The sequence below is a fragment of the Cucumis melo genome, chromosome 8 (genome assembly GCF_025177605.1).
Source record: "Cucumis melo cultivar AY chromosome 8, USDA_Cmelo_AY_1.0, whole genome shotgun sequence".
NCBI lineage: Eukaryota > Viridiplantae > Streptophyta > Magnoliopsida > Cucurbitales > Cucurbitaceae > Cucumis > Cucumis melo.
In genome coordinates this window covers 29,327,978-29,352,186 of record NC_066864.1, presented here as the reverse complement: position 1 = coordinate 29,352,186, position 24,209 = coordinate 29,327,978, and the positions used below count along the sequence as shown (strand labels likewise).

Below are 24,209 nucleotides of genomic sequence, written 5' to 3'. Positions count from 1 at the left end.
AGTATCCAAGTTCAAAACAATTATTCTAACATAATGCTTTCTTCAATTGCAAGCCAAATTTTTAAATTAGAAGAAATTATCAATTCTCCTTCTCTAGAAGAAACTCCTAGTCTCTTCCAACCCTTAGAAAAGGTTAAGATAAAAACTTGGAAACTAAAACTTTTAAATGAGATTAACAAACACTTAGATAGCTTAAAGGGCGAAAGTTCGATCAATATCATTAAAGAAGAAGATGCAGCCTAATTCATGGAAACTTTTGAAAATCTCTTGAATAAAGAAGAAGAAAAAAAATCAATAAAATAAACTTTGGAAGGTATATCAACAAAAGAGATCAAATTAATTTCTATGCTTAACCTTCATTTCCAAGAGAAGGCTTAGAGCAAAGACAAAGATATTCAATGAATACTGAGTTCAATGGGGAATCCATATATGTTTGGAAACTTGATGGAACTCCAGAATTTCAAATCTATGACATATTAAATAACATGTTGACTTGTGCCATAACCTATGAATCTAACGGTCATTCAAATAAAGAAGCTGCTATGCTTCTAATAAATGGATTTAGTGGAAGTCACAAATTGTGGTTGGATCAGGCCCTAACCTCTGAACAAAAAGAAGCAATAAAAAAAACATAAGACAAGGGTTAGAAGGACAATTAAAGTTGAAAAAGGAACTTCGGCAACTCAAGAGATGGAAGAAGAAGTAGAGAACACTGTAGAAACTCTTCTCTATGCTATTAAACTTCACTTCGGTTTAGGAAGTGGCATTGATGTAGAAAGCCAAAGGAAAATAATAAAAAATCTAAAGTGCTCATCTATGAAAAATTTTAGATGGTATAAGGATATGCTCTTATTCAGGATTTATATCTTTAAGGTTTGCAATGCTAGATATTGGAAAGAAATGTTCATTTATGGACTTCCAAGCTTTATGGCAGAACATGTCTACAACTCTCTCAACAAAGCTTACTTCGAGCAAATACCTTGGGAGAACCCTACTTATGCTCAATTAACCTCTAAAATTATAGTATGGTTTAGATATCTGCAACAAGATGAAGATTCAAACCAATGTTCAAAAGCATTCAAATCTTCATAAGAGAGAAATGAAGACTTTTTGTTCTCAATATAAATTTGAGAAAGTCAAAGAACCAGGTTCTTCTTCAAGAAAAGTTCATCCAAAAAACTATAATATGAAACCCACATATTATAGAAGATCTCGAAGGTATAGCAAACCTTATACCCCTAAGAGGCATCACAAATATTCACATTACAAGAAACTCACTGAAAAACAGCAAAAGGAAAATCAAATAAAAAGGTTTCTTTTGCTACAAATGCAGAAAAGAAGAACATTATGCTAATAAGTGTCCGCAAAGAGGTATCCATGATATAAATGAAGAATTATGTTCTTCAAATTCATCCTATATTTTTTACTTTAATTTGCAGGAAATTGCATATGAAATTGATTCAGAAGTTTCAAGCTAATCTTCTTCAGATGAAGGGCCAAGAGCATGTGGTTGTATCAAGGACCCATGAAAATGTGTTTTAAATGAAATAAATATTTTAACTTCCGAACATGATTATTATTTCAAAATATTAATTATGTTTCAAATGAAGAATTTAAAAGAAATATTTTAGAAACACTTAGAGATTCTTTAACAAATGAGTCATCTTCAGAACTATTTCCAGAAAAAGAAAATAATTCTTGACAAATGTCTTTTCGAAATTTTAAAAACTCCAAAAGAAGAAACACCAGTTTCTATTGATGATTTATAATTTGAAATCAATTGCTTAAAATGAAATAAATATTTTAACTTCCGAACATGATTATTATTTCAAAATATTAATTATGTTTCAAATGAAGAATTTAAAAGAAATATTTTAGAAACACTTAGAGATTCTTTAACAAATGAGTCATCTTCAGAACTATTTCCAGAAAAAGAAAATAATTCTTGACAAATGTCTTTTCGAAATTTTAAAAACTCCAAAAGAAGAAACACCAGTTTCTATTGATGATTTATAATTTGAAATCAATTGCTTAAAATGTGAAATTTCTCAACATAAATGTGAAATTTTAGAAATTAAAAAATAAATTTCTCAAATGAAACAAAATGATAATTTAAGAGATTTAGATTTAGGAAAAGATTTTTTAAGGAATTTAAATCATGAAATTAATTCAATTTCAAGAATAAATTTTCAAAAATTGTATTGTTTAATTACACTAAAAATAGAAGATTTCAAAATTACCTTAAAAGCACTAATTGACTCAGGTACTGATCAAAATTGTATTCAAGAATGTTTAATACCTACATAATATTTTGAAAAAACCATAGTGGTTCTTACTGAAGCAAATTGAAAAGGATTAAATATCAAATTTAAAATTTCAAAAGTACATGTTTATAATAAAAAACATTGTTTAGAAACATCTTTTCTTTTAGTAAAAGATCTTCTTCAAGAGTTAATTCTTAGGACACCTTTTATTACTCCATTGTATTGTATCCTTTAATGATAACAGAAAACGAATTAGTATCAAAGAAATTTGGAGAAGAGTTGATTTTTGAATTTATTTCTCCAATTTTACCTCATAAACTTTTAAAAATTAATGTTTTGAAAAGTGATCAAATAAAAAGACAACAAAAACAAATTAGTTTTCTAAAAGAAAAAATTGATTACAAAAGAATTGAAGAAAATTTGAAAGAATTTTCAATTCAAAATAGAATAAAAAAATTCAATTAAAAATTGAAAAAGAAATTTGTTCCAATTTACCAAATGCATTTTGGGAAAGAAAAAAGCACATAGTTGATCTTCCATATTCAAAAGAATTCAAAGAATCGAATATCCCAACTAAGGCTAGACCGATTCAAATGAATTCAGACTTGCTAACACATTGTAGAAAAGAAATTAAGGACTTATTAGATAAACATCTAATAAGGCCCTAAAAAATCTCATGGTCGTTCGCCGCCTTTTATGTCAACAATGCCGCCGGAAAAGAACATGGAGTTCCAAGGTTAATAATCAATTATAAACCTTTAAATAAAGTTTTGGAATGAATTAGATATCCAATTCCCAATAAACAAGATTTACTCAAAAGAATTGCAAATGCAAAAATATTTTCAAAATTTGATAAGAAATCTAGATTTTGGCAAATTCAAATTTCTGAAAAAGATAAATACAAAACTGCTTTTAATGTTTCATTCAGACAATACGAATGGAATGTAATGTCTTTCGGGCTAAAGAATGCCCCATCAGAATTTCAACAAATTATGAATGATATTTTTAATAATTTTGAAGATTTTACAATTGTTTATATTGATGATGTAGTCTTTTCTCCAAGCATAGAGAAACATTTTAAGTATATCAATATTTTTATAGATATTATAAAAACAAACGGTTTGGTAGTCTCTCTACCAAAAGTCAAATTATTTGAAACGAAAATAAGATTTTTTGAGTTTTGAAACCCACTTAGAAAAAATTAAGCCCATTCAGAGATCAATTGAGTTTGCTTCAAATTTTCCTGATCAAATCCTAGATAAAACCCAATTTCAAAGGTTTTTGGGTTGTTTAAATTATGTATATGATCAAATCCGTGGTCTGATAAACACACCTAAACTGTTCAAAAAATTAAGACTTTAGTCAAATTAATCCCTTGCCTCAGTTTAATTAATTCAAAAGCAAACCTTATCATTGAAACTAATGCTTCTGATATCGAATATGGAGGAATCCTAAAACAGTGTCTAGATAAGACCGAATCAATAATCCAATTTCATTCAGGAATTTGGAACGACACACGAAAAAATTACTCAACAGTGAAAAAAGAATTACCTGTAATAGTTCTTTGTGCTTAAAAATTCGAAGGAGAATTAATTAATAAAAATTTCATTATCAAAACTAATTCTAGAGCATCAAAATTTATGTTAGAAAAAGATGTAAAATTTTTTGTCTCAAAACAAATATTTGCCATGGATGGTAAGTTATAGTGTGTTGCTTTGATTTTGAGGTTGTGCCTATAAAAGGAGAACAAAACCCCCTAGCTGACTATCTATCAATGGAGTTTCTAACTCCAAAACTCTCTCTCCTTTCTAAAAACTCTCTCTTGAAAGAAAATGAGTTCGGAAAAGGTAAGTGCTAGAGGAAGAACAAACTCTACCTCTTCAAAGGGCAATTGCCCATATTCTTCTTCTAACTCTGCACCCTCACCCATGAGTGCAAATCAATATGCAATGGATTTAGGGTTTACCACGGTAACCCGATCTAGATCAAGATCGTTCGACATAAAGATTGGATCTCCCACAGAGTCATCAACTCCACCTAGGCCTTCGGCCAATCTCATCCATTCTTCTGGTGGAGTCGTTCAAATGAGGCCTCCTGTCGCTCCTTCATCTAATAGGGAGTCTTCTACTCCACCTATAACTTATTCTCAAGCTGTTTGTGGCAAGACCCGAGATCAAATCTTATTTTCAAAAACCTATCGTTGCTTATGATCCTATCATAGAATCAGAATATCAAAGTCTCACTTTAGAAGAGACAATTTTAAAAATCTTCCTTAAGGACTTCAATTTTCTTTCAGAAGACCTCAGAAAAACAAGAAAATTCTATGAGTTTATTCTAGTAGACACTAAGTCTATAGAAATAACTCATGTTTCAGACAAAAACTATCCTTCAAAAATCGCTTATTCAAAATTTAAAATTTTCAAAGCAATCGATCCAACTCATTGGAATCAAGGAATTTTTACATAAAAATCCCTTTCAAAACTTTTCGTTCCTAAATCCTACTCCTACCAAGAATACATCAAAGCTTGGTATAGAGTATTTTGGTTTTCAAATAGGAACCACTCATGGTTTATTTCTTTTTGCCAAAATGTCTAAAAAATTTATTTTCCCTTATGATTTATTCAATGGTGGAATAATTTTGGTCTTACAGATGATATTCTACCAACTTCAATTCAAGAATCATATTTTTATTTCTCAAGAACAATTCAAAAGAATTCTTTTCATAATTCAATGAGATTCTATCTTTATTTTCAATTCTCCTGGATATTTTGTTGGAGTTACAACACAACATCAGATCCTCAATGCAAGATGTTGGTAAAAAATCTTAAAATCAAATGGTGGAGAAAATACAATTTTCAACTTGCCACTATCAAACACATAAAAGAATGGTTCACAAAGAATGGATATTTACAAGATCTTGATCAAAGAAAGAACGCTGAGTTCTTAAATGACAAATTAAAGCTTCTTGTAACACTCGCTCAGGCCACAACTGATGCAGATTTCCAAAAATTATTATCTACATCGGTAAATGCTTCTTCATTTTCAAAGTCAGCATGTTCTTCTATACAGGAAGACAAAGAGCAAGTAGATCTGAAATATGATCTGGACGATCCATTTCTCGACTCACAGCCTATGTGAGCTCCGAATCCAAAATCTTGTTCAAAAGAAAAATAGGTTCAATATAGAGTCTTCTGAAAGAAGATTTCTATTTAAAGTTACTATATTAGTTTTATGTACATATTCATATATACATATAAAACATAAAATTAAACAAAAAAAAGTAAAGTACATTCTCATCTTTATTGTAATTAATTAGTAAACTTTATAAAAATTCTAGTTTAGTCTGTAAATATTGTTCTGTCATCTAGAAATCTGCATCAGTTGTGGCCGACTACGTTTGTGAAGGGATGAAAACCCTTTACAGTGGAAGAATTATAGAGACCCAAAATGATAAGCATATTGAGTTGACAATTTGGTCACTCTCACCCGTACAAATCAAAGGACAATCCCTTGCAAACAGGAGTTCATAATACACTCAGGATTAAGACTAAGACACCAAGGTCATCCTAATAAAATAGAAATCCAACTAGTTAACGAAGTTACATCTAGTGATTACTATTTCGTGGTCCAGTCTTATGCAAACTCATTGCATAGGATACCCTCACTCGCATGTCGCATACATGAACGCATTGAATCAATGTGTTTGTATCAAATACAAAGTAAGCCGTATCCATAGTGTTAACAGGATAAGGTACCTAACCTTAACCCTATACTATAAATCCTTTAAGCTTATTTTGAACATTGATCCCCGTATGTCTGTACATACTGTTCAAGACTCATCAAACAACTTAAGATGTTAGTTTATTGGATTTAGGTTATTAAGACAAAACTAATAATATAATCAATAACACTTATTGAAAGTATAATAATTAAACACTTTATTAATGACGGCCAATTGATTATATTTACTATCTACGAGTTTTAGGACATAAAACCAAACAATTTGATGGTCTCGGCCGTAAGTCGCAATGCTAAAGCGCGGTGAGTTCGTTGGTCAGTCAGTAATCTGTCGTAGGGATACAATTAATGGATGCATGATTTACTACTTGCAAGAAAGAACAACAAATATGGAAAAATGCTTTAATTTCTCCATGGATCAATGACTTGACAAATCTTTACACATTTTCTCACTCATTATGTAGATAATTAATATGTATAATAAATAATTATATAAATATGTATAGATATGCTTACTTATTAAAGTTAGGTAATAGGTTTTAATAAATATCCATTATGGATATTAAATAAGTGTAGATAAGTTTAAGTTTTCCAACGTATTTTCATTTTCCTTTTTGTATAAATAAATTTAGTTTTTAAGTATTTTAGAATCAACGAGAATCTTATCAGATAAGGGGTCGTGTCTAATTCGATCTTATCTTCTTTTTTAAAAATCTTATCAGATAAGAGGTCCTATCCTATCTGATTCGATCTTATCTTTTAATTTTTTCTATTTCAATTGTGTTTGAAATCTGGAGTCTATAAATAAACTTCCAAGTTGTAATGTAAAGCACATCACAAAATATTATTGAGCTCTAAAACACTAAGCTCCTAATATTCGGACTGCTTCTTTCTTGTAAACTATTGATCCTAATTCTCTTTGCAATTAGCATCAAGCAATTGGTATATAGAACTTTTGAATTTCTTTTCAGTTCGTTTTCAAATATAATTCCTGGGGAAGAAGAGTTTGATAATTTTAGTTCTTTTCAATAAATTTTAAAATACCTGGTGGTGCATTTGAGACAACTAGACAATTTTAGTTATGGTTTGTAGAACTTTCGAAATTATGAAAGATTTACACGGATAGGTTGTTTAAAAAGTTGAGTTTTTTGTCCAGTTCAGGACAAAGGTAGTTTGAGAACAGCAATCTGATAGTTGATTTTTTCATGTTTATACAATCCAATCTCTCTCTACTCTCATATTTAAATCCCTCCCCATAACAACATAATACATTCGATATTCATAGAAAATCTCATAAACTTGAACCATACCTTCGTTATTATTTTGTTTAGTCCAATTGTTTATTTTAGTTGAATGGGTTTTCAATATAATATTGTTTTCTTCACATTCTTCTTCCTCATTGCCATGTCTTCTCCATCCACAATCATGGCAACTACTAGAGGCATGCTTGTTAAAATTAGGGAAGATAACTAATTCGCGTAAATCGTTTATAATTTCAAAAGTTCTACAAACCATAACTAAAATGGTCTAGTTGTCTCAAATGCACCACCAGGTGTTTTATTTTTAGCTTTATATTGCATTGTTGAAATTTATGCTTCTCTCTTGTATAATTCATATTATAATTTTATATTTTTTCAAGAAAAAATTCAATTCTTAGTCAAACTATAGAAACAATATTAGCTTTCAAAGACGGCTCTTTTTAGGTTTGTTTGGTAATTTAGGTTTGATTTTTGAAAGTGATGACTGTTTTATTTTAAGTCTTACTATGGTTTGCATCATTTCTAAGTAATTCAGCCAATGGTTTTAAAAAAACTTTTTTAAAAGTTGCATTTTTTTAGATATGAAGACTTGACTTCTTATTTGAAAACATCGGTAAAAAGAAAATATCAAATGAATAAATTTATAGATTAAAAGAAGCATGTATAAGCTTAATCATAAAAGAGGGAAATTTAAAAAAATAGAAGAATTTGGTAAACTATTTACAACCCATAGTAAAATTTGTAGCCATCTGGTAGAAGTCCAAAAGTCTATGTGAAATACCTAAAAAGCCCACACAAAATCTGAAGAAACCTAAATCATCCACGACTAATCGCCTATCCGTTTTCTTCTCACCAACAATTCCATCACTCTGCAGCAGCTATTTGATTCTCTTCTTCAGCTACATTGATGCTTCTTCTTCTTTCTACATTGAAAGCAAAACCTCATCTATCATTCTTGTCACATCCCTCCCCTACCACCTCTTTACTCAACCCGAGATGTGACGTGAAGTCAACCGATATCGCCATTTTCAAAAATGACATTAGCAGACTCTTAATTTATATCCTTAAACAGTAAACAACAACGGAAGCTAATACACAAATTGTAAACATAGCTGGGTATAACCTTTTCATTAAACAAACTCGATACAAGTCTCTATATAGACATGACTTTTATTTACATAATCCAAAACCCACCTTTCTAAAACCTAAGTCTAATACAACAATAACAATCTTAACATAAGTACAAAACAACAGGACACGTGATAATTAAATAAAGTATTCTTCAGCAAACAGATCGCAGCGATTCAAGCTCCAAAGTGGAAAAACATTTTATGAGTGCGAGCTAAACGAGCCCAGTGAGTGATAGTTTTCTAAATAACTTGATTCAAGCTCCTAAGACATGGTCTCTAACTATCTGGAAAGTGGGAAAATATTTTATGAGTGTGAGCTAAACAAGCCCATTGAGTGATAGTTTTCTAAATAACTTTTCATAAACTTTTTAGAAACAATGATTCATAAATTCTTTGAAATTGTAAACGGTAAACAATAACATGAAAGTTTGAACTTCAAAGCATTTAGGAAACAACAATATAAATCCTTGCTTTTCTGCTCAAAACCCAACTATCTACTTTTGGGAGGTGGTAGAGATTACTCGATACCAACTCCAAACCTTAGAGATGGGCATCCCCGATCCCTATTTCTGGGAGATAGGCATCGCTAGCTCCAATCTTAGAGCTAAGTGTCCTTACCTCAAATTTTCTTTGCTCCCCACAATCCTACCCCGTTAAGGAATATTTTGAGACATCTTGGTTTTAAGAAAACATTTATAAAATCATAATCTTAAACTTCCTTAATAATCCTTTTGCAAAAAGAGCCATTAAATCTCATAATACCTTGATGAACTAATTTTCCAGTAAAACTTAAACAATCCTTAGTAAACAATATTCTTTAATAAATACTTTGAACAATAACGTTCTTGAAAAATTATTCATAAAACATCTTAAACATTTAATACAAATCATTCATAAATCATAGCTTAAGAACAAGCTTGAAATCACTTTAATAAAATAATTTTTCACTCACTAATATACAAGGTTAATCCTTAGTCTATAAATTTGTTCGATCTATTATTGACTTGAAATAATGGTAAAATAATCTATTTTATTTTCCTTAACCATGAAAATATCAAAAGTGTACTTAGAAATTCCAAGATCCCAGGCCCCAAAAACGCCTCATAACACAAGCTGGCAGGCAGGGGTGGGCGACAGGCCTCGGCCGTGCCACACACAGGCACACCATACGCCTCACCTGGCTGCATGCCTGGTGTCATAATCACAACCTTTCAAACACTGGACGGACGATTGTGCGACACTTATTTTACTGAATCAACAAGTCAGCCGTGTAAAATCCAAAAAATCACGGACAAACTCATGGTATGATGTAGCCTTCCTTCACGTTCTTGAGAAATTTGTTTTATAAGACGTGAGAGAGAAAGGAAATCATTGAAAATATCATAACAGAAAGCACTGAAGACTGTCAATTGCAAAGAGTGTGACAAGGCTTGATCAAGGATTCAACTATAATGTCTCCCCTATATCACATTTTAAACATTTATAGCTTTAACAAGCTTGCATATGAAAATGCTGAATTGTCACACCCTGGATAAGTATGCTCGTGACATTCTCATCCATTTAAACAGCCGACATCCTTGTCGATTGACGAAGCTTGAACTCTTTGATCTTTTGTGTCCAAGCTTCTAGGTCTTTGACACGTTCCCAACTGGTTTCTTCCACTTTATCAGGTACTCATGGATCCTTTTTGTGGGTATTCGGCCCTTTTTTATTTGCTCGACTAAGATTTCTTCTTCTTTTTGACTGAGGTGGATGGTTGGTCAAACTATGACATTGTGCTACATGTTGTTGAGATCTGATGGCATGGCTTTAAGTTACTCATATGAATTACTGGATGAATTTTCATCCATGTGGGCAACGCCACTCTTGAAGTACACCTTGCTCAAATTCATCAGAAAACTGACCTTCTTCAGGTTCTTCAACTTGAACTCAACTCTCCCTTAATCAAAATCATCCAGCAGCCCTAGTCTAGAAACTAGACTCAATTTGTTATCTTATGAGAGTAATTTAAGCCAAAATGCATGAGTAGTTTTAGAGAAATGTCCTTCTAAAGTGACAAATTTATATTAAACCTTGTCTGAACCTTTATTGACACTTGCTACTAACCGAAATTTAACACAAGCACGTAGAACACACCAGTAAAGCACTTCAGAGACTCTATCTCTTCATCAACGGGCCTAACCAAAAGGCCTAAGTGTCAACCACAAGCTAAAACGCCTAGAAAACCTCTACGCATGGTCGTAAGCTACTTCTTCCTCGCGTGAAAGCCTAAGCTTAAGCCTTGCCGACCTCTATGACCTTCTCACGTGCCATGCTCCTCGCCCATCACTATGTTGTCCAGCCTTCTCATGTAGCCTATCAACACCTTAAATAACCTCTAAGTGACAAGCGTTTCTTACCTAGACAAGCACACATTCACAGTACTTAGCCGCCCATGACACTCATTTAGTGATTCTCTTCTCACCTAATGCCCAACAGACAAGCTTTCGCCACCTAGACAAGTTCTAAACGTCTACTAACCTCTTTAGATGTTATTTTCTTTCCTTTGGCCCCCCAATACACAAACAAAATAACCTTCAACACGCCTAGCAATTCCTCCCTTGACACTTAGTCAAACCTTTCCCTCTTTTTCCAATAACCATGACATACCTTTTATGACACTTTTTATTCTTAACTCCTTTCAACACATAAACTTCCAATCACTTCAAAGGACTTAAGTTTTCTAAGATTCAAGGTTTACAATTCTTCTTCTTCTTTCTACATCGGAAGCAACAACTCCATCCATCATTATTTTTCTTCTTTGTAGTTCAAAAGAATTCTTCAGCAAAGCAAATAGTTTACCACTATCTCATCCTCATTCTTATATTCTTCTGTCGTGATCTAGAACATTATTCAATCTTTCTCATTCCTTCTTCTTCTTCTTCTTCTTTTTCATTCCCATTCATTTTGGGGTATGTTGAGTAAACCTGTCAAACAGTTTGGCATGTATGATTTTGTTTGTCTAATTAATTAAACCTATTTTTTTTCAATTGATGTCAAGCAATAAAAATAAGAAAACATAAAAGACAGAAACATTGACAAGGAAACCGACAAAATCACAAATGAAAAAGATGAGGTGGGGTAAATTTTATATTTGAATCAAAGGTATGAGAATTTAATTTAATTTTATATTATATGAATTTATAATTTGCTGTTAATAAGACTTGATTAACCTTTATATCACGATGACATTTAAATCATTTTCCTTTTTCACTGTGATCTTTTGTCATTCTTTTATTTTAGTGATTGCAACTGTTGACGATTACTATTCAAACTTTATTTTCTATTATTTAGAATTTTGGATGGGAATATTTAATTATAGGGTTGAAAATAGTACTTAAATATATTACAATGAATTCAAAATGTACTAGCTAACATGTTTTAATATATCTTTTTAATAGGTAGAACATGAGTTACTCATTTAAAAATGGAGAAAATAATATAAAAAAATTGAGTGTTCAAACATGCTCGGATACCAATTGATGGAAAAACGAGCATGACAGCAAAAAAAAAAAAAAAAAAAAAAATCGTTATGAAATGCTCTAACTTCATCTAGTTAACACAAAAATGAAGAATAAAAAAACGTAGAATTCATGGACGCTAACCTTAAAATTAGAAATTATCCATTTTTTGATTATTTTTGTTAATTTGCCATACTACAAGAGTCTTTTTCTACTATTCTCCTGCTTTAGAATACAATTGTGAGATTGAATCGGTAACTGAATTTATGAGTTTTTGAGAGAAAACGAGGACATGAAATTGTTCCAGAAAACTTCAAATTTCTCAATTAATCCTTCATCGAGAACACTTCTCAATTGATCAACCTCTGTCTGCGTTTTCAAACAAACTCATCAATATATATGAAAATAAGATGTTCGGTGGAAGAGGTAGAAATTGTTTTATTATAAAGACAACAAATTCAATTTGAAATTGATTTTCAAATTTCAAAATATTTGATTTTTGCAAAAAATCAAATTTCTAATTATTTTGTTATTTTTAACTAATCTAATTAATATTAATAAAATAATTAAATCCCCATCAATCAAATTGAATCAATTCGAATACGTACTCAAATTTTTCATATTTAAATCTTATATAAATATCATTTGTTTCTCAAAACTTCATTAATTGGTAATATCAAATATTTTTAATGAAATTAATTGGAACTATTTTGAATTTTTTGATTACCATGTTCTAAATTTTATTATAGTAATGAGTTAGTAAAGGGACCTAGTGGACCTATAGATCATGGACTTCAACGATTCGAGATTAATTGACTAAATTCTTTTAGACCAAGCTAATCGAAATTCGTTAACTAACGGGTCATTCCACTAGAGTTCCGCAGTTGCACTCTCTTCACAGTACATATATTTTAGACCAAGCTAATCGAAATTTGTTAACTAACGAGTCATTCCACTAAAGTTCTGCAGTTGCACTCTCTTCACAATACATATATTTATGTCCACCTGATATGATCATGATTAGCAAGTTAACCGTTCGTAATCTCAACCAAATCCCTCTCGGGACAATGAGAGGGTATGACTCCTTGTTTAAAACTTGGATTCAGTGCTTAAGAGAACAACCTATCTACTGAATCTAATAAGGTCGGGAGTGAATTCCATCTTGCACTATATGTCCCCAGCTATCCACCCGGTCTTACCCTTGAAATGGAAGGCATATTGGGCCAGCGATGATGAGCTACCCTCACCTATGCAGATCTATGGATAATCTCGTGTGAATAGGAGTTCATAGTTAGCTCATGATTATAGTTAAGTTACCTAGATCATCAAATTAAAAGGAATAGCCTACTTTAAAACACCAACGGTGTTATAACGTAAAAGTGACTATTTAATAGTCTGATCTTATGCAAACTCTTTACATAGGATGCCCCTACTTTCATATCTCTACACGAATGATTGAGGATTACATTTTTTATACTAACTACAAAGCAGGGCACATCTAGAGTGTTACCAGAATAAAGCACCTTATTTTATTCATATACTACAAATTGTATAGGCTATGAACTCGAACTTGATCCACATTTATGCCTCTACATAAAGTTCAAGTGTACAAGATAGCCTCTGAAACGTAGTTTATTGGATTCAAGGTCATAGTATTCCATTTCACTAATAAATGATCCAATAATCACATTATTGAATGTAATTTACAAACTATGAGTTTTAGGACATAAATTCCAACAAGTTTAACATATGAATTTCTCAAGAAATCTACTTATTTGGACAAGAGTGTTGCCTATTTACAAGGATTCCTGTTGGCCGTAGTCTATTGGGCATTTGAAATAATTCCAAAAATATCATCTTTAGATGTTGGTTTTGAAAGAAAAAATTATGATAATGGTCCAAGAATAACATGATGGGAATTTTTTAAAGAAAACTTATTTGAATTGAAGGGTCAAGTAATTCTTCATTTCTATATTTTCAGTTTTTTTCATCTGTATTTGTAAAATACTTGTATGATAGGCAGTGGTAGAACTGCATCACTGGCTATCACTTATAGGCAGTGATACAACTTCATCTTTTTTTATCATTGATAGGAAGTGATAGAACTTCATCATTATAACTGATACATGTTTGTCAAAATGATGCTAATTTCCTATTTTCTTTAACCAAGCTTATCCTTAACTCATCACATAAGTTGTTGGCTAATCTGGTTTACTAGCTTATATAAAATCCACTTTTTTCCTCGCATGGTCCTTTATCGCCTATCCAACACACACTTTCCTTACGTTAAACTAACCGAAATGTGTCCTTTTCCTTGCATCTCGATGTGTTAGGATAATTATTGACCAATTTATTTGTATACTATTCTCAATCAATAATATACATATATTCATTATTTTAATACTTTGTACAGAATATGAAAGAAGACTCTGATACGAACCCAACGCAATGAAAATCTTCTAAAATGGAGTCCAAAAGAAGAAGAACGTGCAATTTGAAGTTTAGGGTCAAATTGGTAAATATTCAAAAAGTTGTGACACGCGTAAGTCATTTACACGTGCGAGCCACCCTCAGATCACGTGTTTGAACCCCTAGCAAAGCGTTTAGTTTTTGAATTTTCAGAGCCAAAATACCGTCATTTTGATCCTCTTCGTGCGTCTTCTATGTCACGGGTTCAAAACTCACCAGATGCGAAATTAAAATCGATTTATTCAAATTCCTTCGTGCGCTCATTCATCCGTCAACCAATCTCCTCGCGCCCCTGATCGTGCGCGCCTCTCCCACCACCGAGTTCGATCCTTAGCAGCTGAAAATTATTTTTTTTAAGAATATTTCAATAGCAATTTCATAAATATTTAGCAAAAATCCAAAAAACAACTGATTTTTCCGTCAATTGAAGCGTGCAAATGACCATGAGGTTCCAAGTTTGAGTCTTGGTGACGATTATTTCTAAATATTTTCTATATATACCCATTTCCCCACAAATTTCTCAATAATCCATCATCAATTCACCATCTTCTCTCAAACTCTCTTAAACTCCACCATATTTCTTTCTTCCGCGATTCGTCTTCCTCCTCTATTTCGTCTTCTCCGTTCTTCTCTACGATTTCATCTTTCTTCTTTCTTCTTTTTCTTTTATGCAATTTCTTTCCATCATCTTTCTTATTTTTCAATTCTTTATTTACGTCGTTTAATCTTTCAATCATTTTTCCTCTTTTCCTTTTTTTTTATCGCTTCAATTTCTTTCCATCGCATTTCTACTTTTCCTTTTTTTTTACGCGTTTGCATTTGGGTAACCAAATCTAAACGACTTTGTATAAGAGTGTGTAAAAAAAATAGCAAAATCTAATGTGTATAAGACTCTGTAAAAAAAGATAGCAAAATCTAGAAGATTGTGTGTAAAGAATCTTGAAAAAAAATCATTTAGATTGAAGTAGCTAAATGTAAACGATTGTGTAAAAAAAGTAAATGATTCTATAAAAAAAAATAAAAGATTGTGTAAAGAATCTTGAAAAAAAATTATTTAGATTGGAGTAGCCAAATGTAAACAATCTTTTAAAAAAAGTAAACAATCGTGTAAAAAAAAAATAAAAGATCGTGTATAAAAAATCTTGAAAAAAATTCATTTGGATTGGAATAGCTAAACGTAAATGATAGTCACTACAAGAAATTTGGCCTTTAATGTCGGTTTAAAACCGACATTCAAGGCCTTTAATGTCGCTTGGCGACCGACATCTTTGCGAGCGTTATTAAAGGGCTTTAATGTCAGTTGGGCTTCAATGTCGGTTTATAACCGACATTAAAGACATCTTTAATGTCGGTTATAAACCGACATTAAAGCCCTTCAATGTCGGTTATAAACCGACATCTTTGAAGGTGTTATTGAAGGCCTTTAATGTCGGTTCATCTTTAATGTCGGTGGATAACCGACATTAAATATGTCTTTAATGTCACTTATGATACATCATTAATGTCGTTTTTCCACCGACATTAAAGATGTCTTTAATTTTTTTTTTAACCGACATTAAAGCTGTCTTTAATGTCGTTTTTTCAAATTTATTTTTTATTAAATCCTTGCATTATTGTCCATTTTGTATGACACCAAATAGTTAAAAATGAAATCTTTTACTTGTACATATACAAAATGAAATCTTAATAATGTGACATTTATATACAACTTGGATCCAAACACAGAAATTATGAAGCTTAATTATTACACTGATCATCCTTTGGAAAAAAAGAAAGAAAGAAAGAAAAAGAATATATTGAGAGAGCAATAACTAAAACTGCAACTAATAGCAAAGTAGAACGCTTCACAAATGACCAACTTCAAGATCTTGTCACAAAGATGAGGGTCTGACTAATTGTACTCACTTGCAACCATTTCATCTATTGCAGTCATTTGTTTAGTGATAACTCCCTGTAAAAGACATCAAGATGGTTGAATTGATAAGTAACAATGTTATGACCTAGTTGCTAGTAGAAATATCAAAATATCAAAATATCAGTCCCAATATTTTCTTACTAATACTCAATATTCACACTCAGTAATCTTTTTTCCTTCTACCGCTTACACCACCTAAAAGGCCATTGCCATATTGACAAAGATTTATATGCAAAGATCCTAGACGATATTAATAAGTGAGTGTATGTAATTAATAATAGTGTGCCTTGAAAAATGAACGGTATAAGAGACTTTACCAACGTACTAAATGTGGTAACTCCAACTCTACAAGCACTTCACGAACAAGTTTGCAAAAAGGAGAACCCTGTGAGATGAGAGAAACATAGAGATTTAAAATATTGTTCAAGGGAAGAGAACCATAAAAATATCCACTTCAAGTCATGAAATATAATGAACTTATAACAATAAATTTTGAAAAAAGTCCGATTAAATGACCTCATATGCCCATATTTCTAGTGGAGCAGGTGGAAGCTTTGATGGCTTATAGATAGAACCCTGCAAATAACATAAGCAACAAATGGGCAAGCTATAAGTTTCTGGTTCCTAACAGTGCATGTTTGAGACTGGTTTCGAAATTATTAATCTTTTTTTATATATTCAAATCGATCATACAAATTAATAAAATTAGTTTTAGATGATAAGAAACATGTTTAAGAGTGATTTTGACTATTTTAGAATCATTCCCAAAACATATCCTTGGTTACTTTCCAAAATAAGATTATATACAAAATTACTAAGAATCATAACTTAAACAAGTAAAAATTTGAAAATATCTAACCCTACCCAATCATAGCAAAGCCTTCTGACAATGTCTGCAACAAAAAACTTTGTTAAATATAGCCCGATAAAGAAACTTCCAACCCTACCCAATCTCAATTTTTCTACAGTTCAACAAATACATCGAAACGAAAAGGAAACAAAAAGAAAAGAGGTGTCAACTACTAACCATCAAAAGTCTTGTTTCCATCACCTACATGAACACAAGGAAAGAGGTACATTTCCATCACCTACATGAACACAAGGCATCATGAAGAACTAGAATGAGACACGGCTAGATATAGTATATTTTGATCACTAAGACTGCTATATAGTGGTTAAACGCACAAAATTTAAGTTTTAGGAGTGTAATGCTCGACATTGAAGAAAAATTCTTTTGCCTAACAAGTTCAACATTGACATGCTGGCAAAACTTTTAAAATTATCAGCCTTCTCATTTTCTTTTGACCACTTTTTGATTTATGTGTGTCATCCTAGCACAGGGGCCATGATAATCCCAATTTTATTAGATGTCTCCAAAGGAACAACTTTTCATTTTCTTTGCAACATAAGGAAGGAATGATCAACTTTAATGAACAAAAAGAAATCTTTAACTTGAGTAAGCACACAATAAGAAATAATGAGAAAAATAAAAGTAGGATCAAATTGATCATATCAATTGTGATGAGTCCACACCATAGTTCTGAACCAGATACTTGATTATGTCATCTAATTCATACATTGAAACTCCTGTGTTTGGATCAACCTGCAACCAAATACCAAACAAAAAGCTTTACACTTGATCAAACGTAGCAGGTTAATCTGACAGGTTGCAACCAAGCCATGCACAACTAAAGCAAGAGATTAAGAAAACTAATAGCAATCTGTACATTGTCGGGAAGGAGGAAACCGGAAATGTTCAATTTTTACATAGTGGAATAATTGAGCTTCCAAGGTCATCAATCATTTGGGATGCAAACTTTTGGTGACGAGTTAAAAAATCATATTTTGAGATGCATTGGAAAATAAATAAAAATACAGTAAACCAACAACATTCATGCTGGATATGTCATATTTTAGCCTTCTTCATTTTTGGCATTTCCTCGAGCAATATAATTGATTTGCTCCAAATAGAAAGATACTAGGCATGAAAATGAAATGGGAAAAGGACAATTTCAAACCATGTATGGAAACTGCTGCTTTCCTCCCATCTGAAGAACTTTGGGACGGAAGTTTGGACCATTCCGAGGGCAAGGATAGAATAGAATATCTAAATCTAACACAGCAACAATTTCCCTGACCTGGAAGCACACAAGCATAAAATATTATAAATATTTTCTAAAAAATCAGATATACAATAACCTCAAAAGGAAGGACACCAATTAAGGCTACAAAATGATATCACGAAATTAGCGTATTATGAGATTTTTTAGAATCTTTTTGTTTTTAGTTCTAACAATAGACGGGCTAGTAAATTTAAATGTCTAACCTCTTTGTCAATGGTACATACTTTACCCTAGTTGAGTGGGTAGTTGTATTTCTTGTTCGTATCTTTTCTTGCTCTCTTTCAGGGAGCTAGTATCTTTTAAACTTTTATTCATTTTCATTACATCGACGAGAAGTTGTTTCTTGTTTAAGAAAAAAAATATTTATGCTAGTTGAGGTATGATCATATTGGCATGATCCTCCGATTTCTCTCAAAGCATAAAACCAAAGGAAGAGTTGTCCTATTGCAATAGTTGAAAGCACATGATCATTGGATCGTTAATAATTAACATTGTAGAAACTAACTTTGTGATCAGACTCAAAGAGTCAAAAAAGTGATCCGTCTCTTATATTACCTTTTTGATCTTTGATACTTTACTTTCAAATCTGATCTATATTAGATAAGTTAGCCAGTAGTCTATTCAACATTTGAGACAAGTTCTTGTTTTGTATGCAAGGCATCAAAGGGGTCATCACAAGATTGAAACTATTGAAACCAACTAGACAACATTCACATGTGTGATGTGCCTGGATCATCATGTGTGGCAAGTGAAATAATATTCTAAAAAGACCTCAACCATCAGGAGTTTAGTGATAACTATGCAAAGGAACCAATGAAAAACAATGGAGATGCAAGAACCTTCATTTGATAAAGTTTTTTGGGGAAAAATTACCTTCCGACAAAATGGACAACTATATCCGTTGATGACAATCCATGAATTTACATGGTAATAAAAAGAAAGAATGAAGTTAGTCTATGTCAATCATAGTAAGTTCACAACACATGAAAATTTCAACAAAAAAGATGAAGTCAATCTAGGCTTTGGAACACAAATACTAGACTTCATTGTGCAACCTCATAGTACAGAGCAAGCAATGTACCTCTCAAACTCATATATCTCAATAGGCTTCTCTGGGCGAGGTCCTAACTTTGAAGTCTCTTTGACCTTGAAACCTATCATTCAACCATAATAACAATGAAAATCCACAAAATTAACTTGTCAACATGCATCTAATTAATGAAAAACAACTCTTTTCATTTAATTATTGAAACTCAAACAGTTCATCCTAAGACCAAGTCAGTAAACACTCAGTCACAAATTGCAGGCAAAGACATTAGATTTAAGTTTTTTGTTTCTAGAATGTCAGTTCAAAAGGTTCTACTCCATGATCACAGACTTGGCTCTTGGTTATAAAAATTGACCTATTAGAAAATCAGTGTCAAACATGTTCAAATAGATAGTAAAAAAAAAATTGCAGGACGACTTGTGTGCAACTCAACTACTTTCACAAGACAATCCCTAAAGTGAACTCCACACATTTAAGTGAAATAATTCGAGAATAAACATCTTACATCTAATCAACCACCAAAAACTTATAATAGTATTTACCAGAAATTTCAAGAGCATATTTGTCTGGGGGAAAATCATTTTTCGGAACCAATGACACCGAGTACCTAGCAAGATACAGACAAAAACAAGCCCATTTAGAACATTCAAATTTCCAAGCACCCATAGTCGCACTCGATGGGAATTAAGTAAAAATGAAATCTGAACTTCATATGGTGAAACCAATTTGTAACTTATTATGACATGTGCTTCAACAAAACAGGCTTATTCTACAAGAACTTCAGCTATGTTTCCTGTAACTTCCAATTAGTCATAAATAATAAGTTTTAAACCTGGACAAATAATTATCATCTGTCATCGTGGTTCAGAGTTTCCTATGCGACAAATAGTTTCTTATTCTGAGAACATAAATTCAATAATTGAAAGCTCATTCGGAGCGTATTTTATATCTGCAATAGGAAAGGCCCTATTGCCAAGCTAGCGTAAAACAGCGTACTGAAAGTAATGGTAAGCTAAAATAATTTTTTATAAAAATAAATAAAATAAAATAGGCGAAAAAAATAAAAGTATAATTTATTTCAAACAAAGTAAAATAAAGTAGAATAGACAGAGAGTTTCATACCCATCGACAAATATACCAGTTCCAAGCCGAAAAATTAAGGAAAGGGAAGCGCCCAGGACATCAAGAACCTTGTCGGGTCTGACGCCGAAACGCTTAGGCTCTGGTGGCTTGAAATTGGGCGGAGGAGAAAATGAAGAAGAAGAGGAGGAAGAAAGCCCTCGGTCTTCATTTTCTTTGGTCCCCACGGAAGTTGAAGTTGAAAGGCTCTCAGATGGTCTTGAGGTCGCTCGAACAGATAAATTATAATAATAATAATAATAATAATAATAAAATAATATTTAATATTTTCTATATTCATTTACCGGACATCCCGAGCCGGTAACGTGCCGGTGGTGAGGAGGGTGAGTGTTCCACGTGAGGCACGAGCGCGATGCGGCAACGGAAGAAGCTGCCTCCGATGATAGCACGGCGACGAGTTCACACGCGTTGGCGACTGATCAGAGAAGAGAGGGGAGAAAGTGATGAGATTGAGAAAGCAAGAAAGGGAAGAAATGTTGAGAGAAAACCTTCTTAGGGTTTGGTAGAGAAGAAAGGAGAAAAGAGTAAAGTGTAGGGTTTGGTAGAGAAGAAAGGAGAAAAGAGTAAAGTAAGAGAGAGAAAAATTCAACTTTTTACAAAATTAAAAAAATAAAAAATAAAATAAAAAGACCTTTAATGTCGGTTCTAAAAAACATGATGTTTAATGTCAGTTTTAAACCGACATTAAAGATAAAACTTTAAACCGACATTAAACATCCGCCTTTTGAAAACAGACATTAAAGCTTATTTTTCATTTTTTCCACCCGACATTAAAGACCAAATTTCTTCTAGTGAGTGTAAAAAAAAGTAAATGATCATGTAAAAAAAGTAAACGATCGTGTAAAAAAATCTAAATGATCGCGTACCAAAATAATTAAAAAAATCGTATACCAATTTTTTTTTAAAAAAAACATTTAGGTTTAGGTCCCCAAATCTAAACGATCGTGTAACAAAACTAATGTACTACGTGGTTTGATTATTCATTATAAATTTACATCTTTGGAAATCCTATTCAATAACATCTTTGGAAATCATTATAAATTTACTAATTCGTATAACATCTTTGGAAATCCTATTCGATACTAATTAACTAAGTGGTTTGATGATTCATTATAAAGTGAACCATGTCCAACAAGGCTTAGTTTCTTCTTTCTGATACACTGTTCTATTTAGGTGTACTAGATGCAGAGAGTTGTTATTGGATTTCATACTTTATCAAATAGTCACGAAATCATAAGTACACATAATCTCCACCTCGATCTGATCGAAGTATCTTTTTACAGTTATACCTAATTGAATCTCAACTTCAGTCTTATATTTTTTGAACTTTTCAAGAGAATCAGACTTGTGATGTAATAGATAAATATGACCAAATCTTGAATAATCATCAACAAAATTGATGAAATATTCATATCCTCTTTGAACTTTGACATTCAATGGTCCAAATAAGTCCAAATATACCAGCTCTAATCGTATTTTGATTTTGAGACCCTTTTCTGGTAAAAGATCTTTTGGTCATTTTCCATTTTAATAGATAAGACTCACATGAAGATATAGAGTTATCTTCTAACTAATTTAGAAGTCTACTCTTAACCAATCTCCCAATCGCATTGAGATTTATGTGATCGAATCTTAAATACTATAAAGGCGTTTAGAAGAAACCTTTTTGTCTTTTACGCTAAACATTTCATTACTAAAGACAAATTCTGCTTCATTTGGTCTTAACTTATATATAAGTTTGTTTATTAGAACAAAAATTGAATACTTTCCTAGAAAAAAATGAATACTTCATTGATTTCAAAATATATTCTATACATTTGTTCTAAAATACATGAAATAGATATTAAATTCCTCAACATTTGAGAGGCATACAAAATAACTTTAAGTATGAAATATCTATTTAAACAACTTTAGAACCTCCACTTCTTTAGCCAAGACAACCTCTTTTGTTCCAAACTTTGAGGATGATCACGCCTTCTACAAGTTTTTCTAGAACTAGCTTCGTTGTGCTTCCTTATCAGCTTTCTTCTCAGTAAGGTACTTCGGGCAATTTCTCAACCAATGCCCATCCTCATTGCAATGGTAACATTTACCTTTAGCAACTTTCTTTCCCTCACTATTCTTGGGAGTCTTCCCCTTTCTCTTCTTCTTCATATTTAAAGTTCCAACTCTAGTCTTAGAGGACGATCCTCCCACTAACTCTTTCTCTGTGGTAGCAACATTTGTTTCCACTTCCTTCCCCTTACCCATAGTAAGGTTATAGAATCGCTGGAGCTCATTTAGAAGAGTGGTCAATGTAAACTTTATTTTGTTTAGAAACACGTTCATCTGAAATGGTACAAAACTATTCGGAAGAGATTGTAAAATAAAGGTTACCTGATTTGCCTCATTGATGGGACCACCATTTACTTCAGCAATATTAAAGTGCATCATCATGTCCAGGACATGTTCTCTAACAAATATCCCTTCCTTTATTTGCTTGGTGTAAATGTATTTAATTGCTTCGTGTCTGAGAGACCATGAAGGCTCACCAAACATCTCCCTCAATGAATCCATAATCTCTTTAGTCGAGGCTAAGGATTCATGTTTCTTTTCCAAAACATTAGACATGCTGGCAAGAATATAGACACGGGTCTTTTCATTGGCCTTAACCTATCGATTATATGCTTCTCGAACATTTTATTTAGCATTTGAGGCAGGGGATTGAGGACGTTCCTCAGTTAAGACAAATCTTAAATCATGTATGACTAGTATTATATTTAAGTTTGATTTCCATGTCGCATAATTATCGCGATTAAGTTTTTGAGAAGCTAAGAGTTGTACTATAGAGTTGTTCATGCTAGAAAAAACATACTCTATTTAGTGAAAAACTATAATCCTTTAAGAATCAATTAATTTGACAAATATTAATAACGTACCCATCATTATTATGTTTTGCAACGATATTTCAAAGGTTCAGAATAACCTCTACCGAAGGGTAGTTGATTACTCCTCTTTTGAACCAAGACAATCTTGACCAATTGTTAACTTCTAAATATCTTAATTTCATTTGCCACTTAGTTACCGCTAGTTTAGTCGAGAATATACTAACAACTTAGTAATTCTTATAAGTGTAACCCTCCATTTTCAAATCTCAGAGATAAGAATCATTATGCTCCCGAAAGTGGAAAGACAATATGAAAACTGATCTAAGAGAGCCTATTCATGTATGGAGTTCGCGGTGTTTCGAATCCTATAATACGACCCTCCGAAGGGAACATCGCTCTAGGGCAGACAAGCAAGCGCATTATAGGAATCTCATGGTGTGACCCAATGGAAGAGACCGTGGGATGCGTTGTCACGTATCCCTTACCCACTTACTATGAACTACTTCCCCATTCACCTAAATATTAATCCATGCAGACACTCTCCGAAGGGAGTCCGCTTCTATACACAACCGAAAGCCCTGCACGGACCTCACGGTGTGAACTTTTAGGGACGTTGGAGCTAAAAGTACACTACTTTTCTCTAGCTAAAGTGTTCTAAGATGGTTTTAAAGGGTACTCAGAAAGATAGGATTTATTTAGGCGAATTTAAACAAATTCTAATGTCTAGGTGAAATATCCAACATAACCATCATACTG

General features: G+C 32.2%; 1 protein-coding gene and 1 long non-coding RNA gene across 2 annotated transcripts; both read right to left on the bottom strand.

The window, feature by feature from the left end:
- Positions 1-16,000: 16,000 nt before the first annotated feature.
- LOC127150575 (uncharacterized) lies at positions 16,001-17,005 on the bottom strand. The gene is made up of 2 exons (XR_007822979.1): positions 16,792-17,005; positions 16,001-16,660 (listed from the first exon to the last, which is right to left on the bottom strand). It is a non-coding gene; the product is annotated as an uncharacterized LOC127150575 (long non-coding RNA).
- Positions 17,006-17,303: 298 nt separating this feature from the next.
- LOC127150723 (uncharacterized) lies at positions 17,304-20,807 on the bottom strand (the record flags this gene model as incomplete). Its single annotated transcript, XM_051089224.1, has 7 exons — positions 17,304-17,363; positions 17,809-17,878; positions 18,294-18,413; positions 19,272-19,290; positions 19,480-19,552; positions 19,989-20,053; positions 20,569-20,807. Coding segments are annotated over 7 exons (627 nt in total), but the record flags the coding sequence as incomplete, so codon positions are not given.
- Positions 20,808-24,209: the final 3,402 nt, after the last annotated feature.